General features: G+C 40.4%; 1 protein-coding gene across 1 annotated transcript; it reads left to right on the plus strand.

Annotated features, from left to right (window-relative positions):
* The first annotated feature begins 524 nt into the window (after positions 1 to 524).
* CLN5 (CLN5 lysosomal BMP synthase) lies at positions 525 to 9,935 on the plus strand. The gene is made up of 4 exons (XM_039886915.1): positions 525 to 739; positions 4,005 to 4,170; positions 4,944 to 5,169; positions 7,156 to 9,935. Exons 1-4 carry the CDS (start codon positions 585 to 587, stop codon positions 7,665 to 7,667), a joined length of 1,059 nt encoding a protein of 352 aa, XP_039742849.1. The 5' UTR covers positions 525 to 584; the 3' UTR covers positions 7,668 to 9,935.
* The last annotated feature ends 746 nt before the right edge of the window (positions 9,936 to 10,681 follow it).

A 10,681-nucleotide genomic window follows, 5' to 3' on the forward strand; every position in this document is an offset into this window, starting at 1 on the left:
AAATAAGGATTCTCCCTCACTCAAATGTTTTCTGTCACCTAGTCTGGGCCCTGTGGGGCGAGGTAAGAAGAGTCTCCTGTTAGAGGAGCCCCCAACGCTGGATGTTTGTTGATCTGGTTTGGTTTGGTTTTTGCGATTGTTGAGGGAAGGTCGGAGAAGATCCAAAGAACCAGTGATCTTTAAACTGAGACGTGAGGCCAGAAGACCTCGGCATAACGAATAGGTTAAGAGAAAAACAAGGCCCCGAGGCCCATGGAAGCGCTCTGGGGTACCGGACCCAAGCGCCCCCCATGGCTGGCAAAGCTGGGAAGCCGCCACTATGCAGGGCGCTGGGGAGGAGACGGGACAAGACCGCGCTGAGACCCGCCGCCTGGCTCCCCAATGCTCAGAAAGGCTTCCCGCGCGGGGGGAACCGAGTCTTCGGCCCGGACGCCAGGCAGAGGGCGGGCCCCGCCGGGTTCTTGGCGGCCCGCGGCCCGCGGCCCGGTTGGCGCGGGCGGGGCAGTGGCACCGCGCATGCTCCGCTCGGCCGCCCTCCGCCGTCGTCGGGCTCGGGAGGCCCAAGTGGCAGCGGAAGCCGCCGCATGGCGCGGGCGAGGAACACCAGCCCGGGGGCCGGGGTCCAGCGAGGCGCGGGCGCGTCCCCGGGGCGCGCGCCTTGGCGATGGGCCCTAGCGCTGCTGTGGCTGGCGGCGGCCACGGGCGTCTCCTCCCGGCGCCACTGGCCGGTTCCCTACAAGTGAGTGCGCGCGCGCGGCCGGGCGCGGTGGGGCGCGCATGCGCGCGCACGGCAGGGGCCGGGGCGCGGCGCGGCGGCCGTCGCGGCCCCGGGGACCCGCGCGCGGGCCTTGTTTTTCCGGTCACGCGGCCGGCCCCTCGCGACACTGAGCAAATCGTAGAACGAAGTTGAGAGCTTGGGAGTGGCCGCTTGTTGCGCCTCCCTGAACGCTTTTCCCTCTTGGGACACTTGAGCCAGTGACGAGGCGACTTAGGCTCATCGCTGGCCTGAATTATGGAAGGAAAAGGGAGTAACGTTTTATCGCTGACTTTTAGACTCATTGAGTAGTATAGGAAGACTTTGAATTTCACATTTAGTGTGTCCTGCACCGTCATTAGCGTAACCTCTGGCAGAATTTACAGAATGACGAACTCGCCTTGGTTCGCCGGGACTTCCCGTTTTGGGCACTAAAAGTCGCGTGTCCCTGTACTCTCCTGCTCCCTCGATCCCGGGGAAACCGGGAAGGTTGGTGACCTCGTTTGTCCAGTCTTTATCCTGGAGGTAGGACAGTGGTCAGAATTTGAGTGCAGAGGCTGTAAACCTATAAAGCTGATTCTCGCTTTTGACCTAGAAAAGTGTTTACACCGCCTGTCACTGTCACATGGCTAAACAGAAAACACGGTGTCTACGTCAGGCAAGGGAAAGGGCAGCAGCTTTTGAAAACGCACAGCTATTTTGGATGACAAAGTAGTGAGTTCAGATAATCCCGTGGTCGGGAGTGAGTTCTGGATTCCGACTACTAGGGATCACATCATGCTCCACCGTGACTAGCTGTGTGATCTGAGGCAAGTAAGTTACTTGCTTCTCTGTGCCCCCGTGTCCTGAGACAGAAAGTAGAAATAGTAATAGCACTTGCCTTAGGTTTGTTAGGAGGATTAAATGTAGTAAATGCCAGCTGTCGTCAAACCTGGATATTAGTGTATTCTGCTCATTGAATGGTTTGTACCACTTGTTTTGCTTGGTACACATGAAAAGAGAAGTTTGAGGTTGAAACTGGTTTTCTGGAAAATGTTAATAAAATGTTCATAAGAAGTAAAAATTAAATATTCAATAAAACAAGGAAGAGATTGTAAATCCAAAACCACTTAAGAGCAAGTTATTGACTGACTTCTTATGTTTAAGTTTCCAGAATTAAGTATATGCCTCCATCTAATCCCCTCAAAATAAAATTTATCTTTAAGTTCACACTTAAACTATGCTTTTAAAAAAATTAATTTTTATGGTGACATTGGTTAACAAAATCCAGTAAGTTTCAGCTGTACACTTTAACAGTAATGCATATTTATGTTTACACTGTGTGTTCACCTCCCATAGATTTCTTTCCATCACTTCATATTTGACACCCACCCCTTGCTTTATTCATACTATCTCTTTCCTCCTCCTCCCCTCTCCCCTCTGGTAACCACTATTTATTGTCCATGTCCACTGTCTCTCTTTGTCCTGTTCATTTATTGCTTTTAGGTTTATTTCCCACATGTAAGTGATATCATGTGATTTTCAACTTTTTCTTATTTCGCTTAGCATGATTATCTCGAGGTCCATCCATGTTGTCGCAATGGCAGTATTTCATCTCTTCTTATGGCTGAGTAATATTCCATTGTATATATGTACCACAGCTTCTTTATCCAATCATCTATCGTAGGACACTTTGGTTGCTTCCATGTCCTGGTCACTGTGAATAATGCTGCTGTGAACATCAGTATGCAAATATCTTTTCGGATATAGGTTTTCAAGTCTTTGGGGGTAAATACCCAGTAGAGGGATTGCTGGATAAACTATGCTTTTGAAATTGCCTTTGACCTAAAATAGATTTTGCTGTGGGCAGGTGAGACCTATATATAATTATGTATTTTTTTAAAACCAGGTAAGCACCTATCAAACAGGTAAGTATACCCGAATCGCGTAAACTTTCAGGAAGGTTGTTGATGTTTTTGGCTAACATCAAGATTTTGGTAACTTTTTAAATATAAATTTTTGTTGATGTGTTAGGATTCTAAACCAGTACATCTGGCTAGAACCTTAGAGATCTAGGGTTCTAAGAGGACAGATAGAGGTAGCTTCTTTCATCTTTCTCTCCCAGTGTCAAATATGGAAGGTGACCAGTGTCTGTTGAGTTGAATTCAACTATAGTCCTATAGCCATGGCTTTCTGCTGCCGCTTTTGTTTCATTATCATAGTAACCTAACTGACCTCTCAGCTTTAATTTGGCCTCTCTCCCTACCATGTTCTAATTCATAAAATAAAGTTTATTTTATAGCAAATTCAGTCATGTCAGATCTGCTACTTAAAATCCTGTAAGTTCACTCCTGGGCTTAACCCTCCCAGTAGTAGGACTTCAGGGGGTGTGGTTCACTCTCTATTAATGCAGAATGACAGTCCCTGCCTTCCTTTCTTCTCACCGCTCCTGCCTTGAAGCCTGAATTCCAGTCTTATTTAGCTGAGACTTCCAGCGTGCTGTGCTTGTCCTATAAAAGTGTTTACTCTCTTTTTCTTTCCTACCCTTCAAAAGTATTTTAAAAACCTAGACCAGGTCTTCATCTCTCTTTGCCTTCCTCACCCCCACCCATCCACACAGGTAAAAATTATTTCTCTCTCTTTTGTGCGCATAGGACTATATGTTTCTTTGGTTTAGCACTTACCACACAGTGCTTCATTGTTTAATGTTTTCCCAGCCCCCACCCAAAGCTTCTTGAGGAAAGGAACAGTAATATAATTTTTGTTTCCCTTCTTCCTATAGTATCCTACACATAGCAGATCCTAGTAAATATTGGTTTAAGGAATGTTGGCTAATTCTTAAAATAGAAAATATGTTCTACTTAATCATAATTACCTTTGAACAATAATCTTAGTGTATAGATTGTTTGGGAAGTTAAATATCATTTGAAAAATATTCCTTTATTCAGTAAATATTCGTCTACTAAATAAGATCTGGAGCTATACACATTTTAAGATATGGTCCCCGTCTCCAAAATTCCCACAGTGAGAGCAGGAAACAGGGAAGCGTGCATTTATCAAAGTGCTTTTAATGTATCATTGGCTACAAAGACATCATTGGAATGTGTTCACAGGAAAACAAATAAAATGTGTATTTATACACTATAGGCTAAGCTTTGACTGTTTTCTCTAACAATGTTATTGACGGTGAAATTAAAATCTGGATTCTAAAATGTGCCAGAAGAACCAAATTCCTTAGAATCTAAGTTGATGGTTTATTTTTCTTTATTAGACGCTTTTCCTTCCGTCCGTCACCAGATCCTTATTGTCAAGCTAAATACACTTTCTGTCCAACTGGCTCGCCTATCCCAGTTATCAAGGCTAATGATGTTATTGAAGTCTTTCGGTTACAAGCCCCAGTATGGGAATTTAAATATGGAGACCTCCTGGGACACTTGGTAAGGATGTGTCATGATTGTATAACTTTAGTTAATTAAATGATGTCATTATTAAGTGGATTCGAAGGAATAATCGCAATTTAAATGGATGATTTTAGCTCGTTTATTGGTTTTTCTCTTAATGTATTTAAAATTAGTAAAAAAAAATCAGGTTTTGTGATCCTGACAATAACAGATACAGTTGCTCTCATCCTTTTTAATATTCTGAATCCAAACCCCAACTCCTGTACCCAGCTCCTGGAAAGTAAGAAGGGAGGAGGCCCGAGAAAGGGACAGGGAAGACAGGAGACACTTCATTTCCAAGCCCTGTCTGTTATATGCACTTTTCCCAGGTTAGCTCACCATTTGAGTCTCTCATCACCTGTAATGTACATAGACTTCCTTCTTGAGACTGTGGCATGGAGGCTTCTCATACTAATATAAGCTATAAGGAGATTATGAATGTGTCCACATAGCATACGTCCTTCCTATCTGAGATGAGCTGCAGTGGCCAACTGCAGTTGTTTCACACACAGTGACAAAACATTGGGGCCGAGCCCTTTTAGGCATTATAAATGCCCAGATGAGGTTGTAATCATGCAAAGGACAGCTGATGAGGGCCCAGAAGTTGAGGGGCCTCAGAGTGGAAGCAAGAATAGCAACACGGAAGAAGGAACAGCTGAGCAGCTGTTCTACTTGATACGCAGTTGTGACACATCACATTTTCTCCCATCTTGTTCTTGGAACAGTGTTTGCTTCACAAATACTTTTATACATGTATGATCTTTACACAGAAAATTATGCATGATGCCATTGGATTCAGGAGTACTTTAACTGGCAAGAACTACACAATGGAATGGTATGAGCTTTTCCAGCTTGGAAACTGCACATTTCCCCACCTTCGACCTGAAATGAATGCCCCTTTCTGGTGTAATCAAGGAGCTGCCTGCTTCTTTGAAGGAATTGATGATAGTCACTGGAAGGAAAATGGGACGTTAGTTCATGTAGCAACCATATCAGGTAAGTTTCAAAAAATATGGCAGTATTTGATCATCGCATAAATATCTAAATGATAGAAATTATTTTCATTGAGGCGTTTCAGTAATGTTCTGCTTTATAGGGGTCACTTTTGTTCCAGAAATACAGTAGTTCCAGAAGTACTTTTCCCATTTTACAGATGGGTAAACTGAGGCACAAAGAGGTAAAAGTTCCACAACTAGGGAACTTGGCAGTCAATAGACCATTTTTTAACCACTTGGCTCACTTGCCTCCCCAAACATATATGATCTTATGCATTTGAGGCCTCTTCAAAACTTAAATATTTTATCTCTGAGGTTTTCTTTTCTTTTGGATGTGTATGAAAGTTGCTGAAACAGTTGGAATTTTGCTGCATGTGTTGCATTTAGTTACTGATAAAGGAGTTCAGAACCTTTATCAGAAACTGGTTATGTGACTTTGGTCATATTTTACCTCATTGACTCATTGCCTTGTGTGTAGGATGGGGATGAGGCTTTTATAGGTAGAGAGCTTGGCCATATCATTTACAGAGCTCTACACTGTAAACCATTGTTCTCCAAAAAATGGAAATGTAATGGAAGTACTGTTGTAAGAATTATTACTGAACCACAGGACTTGAAGAAATTATCATGCTTTCCACTTGTATAGCTCTTCACAAAGCATTTTGGAGTATGTTTGGGGGGAAGGCTAGGATACTCTTCATTTTACATATAAAGAATTGAGGTTCAGCCAGGTAGCATGACTTACCTGTCTCTCAAGGTCACAGAGAGCTGGATGTAGAACCAGGGATATAACTGGTGTCTCTTATATGTAATCTGGGGCTCTTTTAACTATATATTGTGCCCTTTCCTAATCTTTAACTATATACTGTGTTTTCTTCTAATTGATGTGTCCCAAACCATTCCAGCAATATGAAAGTCCCTTTCTTTTATCAATGCTTGGTGTAATAAATAGCTACACTTTCTTTCATTCTAGGCCAATTATAGCACTGGCTTTTTTGAGTTGAAGAACACTAAGAACAGTATCGCCAGTTCTAACGAAACAAGTTTTATTATTCCAGAATTTTAATTCCATAAAATCAATAAAGGCAGCCATTCTATTCATGTTCAAGGACATAAAGTGTTGATTTTATGGACTCAAATTGGAGTAACCTAAAAGTTTCACACACAGTGACAAAACATTGGGGCCGAGCCCTTTTAGGCATTATAAATGCCCAGATGAGGTGGTAACCATGCAAAGGACAGTGTTTTGTTAACATTTAGAGAGATTCCTCTGCTCTGGTACAGGGTGGTAGGAGAGAATGTTAGCCATCCAGGAGTCTATATAGTCCATGTACTTGGCCAAAACACATTTCCCATTTTAGTGTATTCATTTGTGTGGTGGGTAGGAAAGTTGTAAGCAGAATCCCAACAGCTGCAAGTACAGGGAGAAGAGGAAAATACCAAATATTCCAGGTGGATGTGGTACAGTGCTTCCTCTTATCGCATTAGTAGACCAGCCTTCCAGAGTAGCCGTTCCTCAGGCAGCCATGCATGCTGTGTACATACCATGCTTTCCAACAGAGCAGCTCTGCATTTCACCCTCAATTCTTCTTATATTCTTTGCCCCATTCACTCTTTCATCTTCCAGTTTTTCCTTGCTCTCCTTTTCTCTTTTGCTTCTGAATCCAATTCATTGAGTAGGGTAGAGAAAGAGGGCTTCCACATGTGTATAATTTTGCTTTTGACTGGCTTAAATGATTATAGAATTCATATATAAGACTTCTCTATCACATCTAATATTTACAATTCAGAAATACCTTGTGCCTTGAAAAGTGGAATAAAAGTTGGCTGAGCTTAGATTACTATTGCAAGATGCAGGTTTGGAAATTCAAAAACTATTTTTTATTCATGTACATTCATGGCCTTAATCTGGCTAAAACATTTTACTTAAAACTAACATGATTAGCTTTGATGTTCACGTCATTTTTTTTTTTTTTTTTTGGACTAGGAAACACGTTTAACGAAATGGCAAAGTGGGTAAAACAGGACAATGAAACAGGGATTTATTATGAGACATGGACCGTCCAAGCCAGCCCAGAAAAAGGGGCGGAGACATGGTTTGAATCCTATGACTGTTCCAAATTTGTATTAAGGACATATACGAAGTTGGCTGAACTTGGAGCAGAGTTCAAGAAGATAGAAACCAACTACACAAGAATATTTCTTTACAGTGGAGAACCTACTTATTTAGGAAATGAAACATCTATTTTTGGGCCGGCAGGAAACAAGACTCTTGCTTTAGCCATAAAAAGATTTTATTACCCCTTCAAACCACATTTGTCAACTAAAGAATTTCTGTTGAGTCTCTTGCAGATTTTTGATGCAATGATTATACACAGACAGTTCTATTTGTTTTATAATTTTGAATATTGGTTTTTACCTATGAAATTCCCTTTTATTAAAATAACATATGAAGAAATCCCTTTACCTAATAGAAACAAAACACTCTCTGGTTTATAAAACCTTAATTCTTTTGCTTTTTTTTCCCCCTCTTACCACCAGCACATCAGTTTTTTAAGGGAGTGGTTTTACATTTGTTTCTTAAGCCTTTCCTCTTCGGGGGAGAAAGGTAAAATGCACATGGATGGAATTGCTGCATATTATCTCAGGAATTTTTTGGGAAAGAAGCTGAAACTCTTATAATGTTGACCAAAGTGAGCATATTACATGATCTTTATTTCAATCTTCAAGCCTTCGTCGATATGGATAGTTTTATCAGATATATAGGCTTTTTGGACCCAACTTTTTAAAATTGTGGATATGGTGTGCCAAGATTTAAAAATTACCTTCAGTGACATTTTCATGGTAGGAGTCACTTTTCTCTGGTATGGTAGTTATGCTTTTTCATTTAGGTACTTTTTGATAGTTTAGACTTTACAGCTCTTGCAACTTTCAAAACGACTATTAATTTGATTTTGTTCCATTCACTAGTAGTCACTTAAAGACTACTTTGGACACCATAGCCAGAGTAGTTGTGCTTCCAGATGTAGTTAAATACAGTGATAAAGAACACAAGTTTTTGGCTAGCATTTTATAACCAACCAGTAACTGGCATTGAGTGATTAAACATCTTAACATCTCTGAACCTTGGTTTCCTTATCTCTAAAATGATTCATTTGTCAGGATTGTTAACGATTGAAGCCATGTACATTTGGCATAGTAAGGTCACAATAAATGGTAGCTATAACATCTTTGATCTTGCCTAGTGAAGTTTACGTGCCAGCTTTTCCTGGGTTTTGTAATAACAACCTCAACTTGGAGCTGGCAGCACAGTGTTTCTGCAATTCTTCAAACATGTGGGGCATGGAAGTATCTGACTGCAGACTTGTCGGGGTGCTGAGGTACCCACTGATTCCTTCACTGCTTCTTGTAGTCCTCCCTACACCAGCTCAGTGAAAGAGGGTAAACTTCCCAGAGAGAGGACAGGATTTTGTCAAAGATCTCCAAGTAGCTGTGCTTTCACTAGGGCCATCAAACAAGGTTCAAGTTCCTTTTAAGAGTTTGATAATCAACTGAATCCATGAATACATTGTCTCTATTCATGGAGGCAAAGTGGGGAAGGAACACCAGTAAGATGACTAAGCAGAAACCAGAGAGAAAAAACCTGTTTAATATTTAATGTACCAATTATATTAGTTTCTACTAACATTTGAGTGCTCCCTGAGAGGTTAGTACATGAACATTGAATTCTCATAAAAAGCCTAAGCATAGGTATTATTTACCTGATCTAAATGAGTAAATTGGGGCTTAGAAAGTTATCTTTCCACAGCTACCCAGCTAGTGGTAATGAAGCCACGTTTGAACAAGGTTCTACTGACCGGATGGGATGCGCTCTCAAGGAATTTTTTCAGCGCCACTCAGTGTGGTCTTCAGACCAGTGCCTGCATTGTATGTTACTAACACGTTACTGGTCTGTAGGAGATGATAGGAAGCGTCTAGAAACTTTTAAAGCAACTTAGAATAATTTTGTTGAATCTAATAAAAAAATTGGGGTTTGTATTTTGTATGTCTTTTTAAAATTCATTTGTGTAGGAATTCATTTATTGTCTTTTGAAAAAATATGGGCACTACAACAGTCTGAAAATAAAAACCCAGTCCTTTATTCAGATAGCTTGAGAAACTGCACTATTAGTGCCTACTACAGAGGTTGTTTTGCTGAAGTACATAGGGAGAACTTGGATCTTTGCAGTATCGCCATCTAGGGGCTAAAACTGGGCAATGCCAACTTCTACAGGATTAGGAAAATTGCTCTGGGAAAACAATATTTTGGATTTACAGAACTGCATTAGGGTAACAAGCAAAAACTTGTGCCAAGTTTATGTTAACTGTAAATCACAGAACTTGGTTCCAAAGCAAAGACAAATGAGGACATCTGTATATGGAACTTGAATTTTAAAGCAAGATTCTAAATAGTTAACGTTAAAAAAAGCATTTAAGATTTTTCATTGTTCCTACGAATATTAAGAAATCTTGTGAAAGTAACATGTAGACTCAGTTGACTATACCACCAAGAGCACAGTGTTCATATGAGTACTCTTAAGAACTTATTAAACTTGTCAACTCAGATGATTCAAGAATATGCTTTCAAAATGGGAGCTGGGAAACCAAAACATGGTCAGGCAGGATGTGCCAATTAAATTTTGTGGACCTTTGAATTACTGTGTAACTTAAATGTGATTTCTATTTTTCTGTTAAGTTATAAATGTATAAAATTACTTCTAAGAGAAACCATTTTATTGGTTTGAAATTTATTAGGGCTTTACAATAAATATATCCTCATTAATTCTGGCTTAGTATCAGGTAAGTATACCCACAAAGTATTATCACATATATTTTTGTAGGTACAAGAATACAGTCAAAAGGTGAAAAAACTTTAAATATTTGGAACTCTCAATCAGAACTGGCTTCCTGGAAGTCAAAAAAATATTAGAATGTTTCATCCCATTTTATAATCTGCTTTGGTAGCACTTAATAAATTCTCTGGGACTGCAGTTTCTTTAAGATGCTGACTTCTTTAAAAGAAATTGTTGGCATGTTATACACAGAGCAATGTTCCAAAGCCACACACTTGCTTTTACCTTTTCACAGCCAAAGGCAAATGGCCAAAGTTTGTAGCATCTTCCCTATATTTGCCCTTTATTGTCCAAGTAGCTTTCTGCTCCTCAAACTTTCTACAATTGTCTCTCCCCAATTTAAAACGAGGATATTAACCTTATATTTTATTAGACTAATGATTCTAAGGAAAAAGGCTTTATGTCTTTTTTATATATCATATATGTCTTTCAAAGGAAAGTTGGGCATCAGCAAACAGGTAAAATCTTTCTGGCTGCATGGTAACATTAAAACCAGTTCCACCAGATTGTTCCCAGGTATGGGGTAGAAAATTACATCTTCTTAAAAGACAGTTCAAGACTGAGCCTTCTTCACACCAACCTTTCCCTTCTATCCTAAGCTTTTCTATAAATTGTCTGAAT

The sequence above is a fragment of the Pteropus medius genome, unplaced genomic scaffold (genome assembly GCF_902729225.1).
Source record: "Pteropus medius unplaced genomic scaffold, Ma_sr-lr_union100, whole genome shotgun sequence".
NCBI lineage: Eukaryota > Metazoa > Chordata > Mammalia > Chiroptera > Pteropodidae > Pteropus > Pteropus medius.

What these genes read in the sequence shown, in the direction of transcription:
- CLN5 (XM_039886915.1), top strand. Translation starts at nt 585, where the DNA reads ATGGCGCGGGCGAGGAACACCAGCCCGGGGGCCGGGGTCCAGCGAGGC. An exon ending in GAGACCTCCTGGGACACTTG is followed by an intron (nt 4,171 to 4,943) that starts GTAAGGATGTGT and finishes ATCTTTACACAG; the next exon opens with AAAATTATGCATGATGCCAT. An exon ending in TCATGTAGCAACCATATCAG is followed by an intron (nt 5,170 to 7,155) that starts GTAAGTTTCAAA and finishes TTTTTGGACTAG; the next exon opens with GAAACACGTTTAACGAAATG.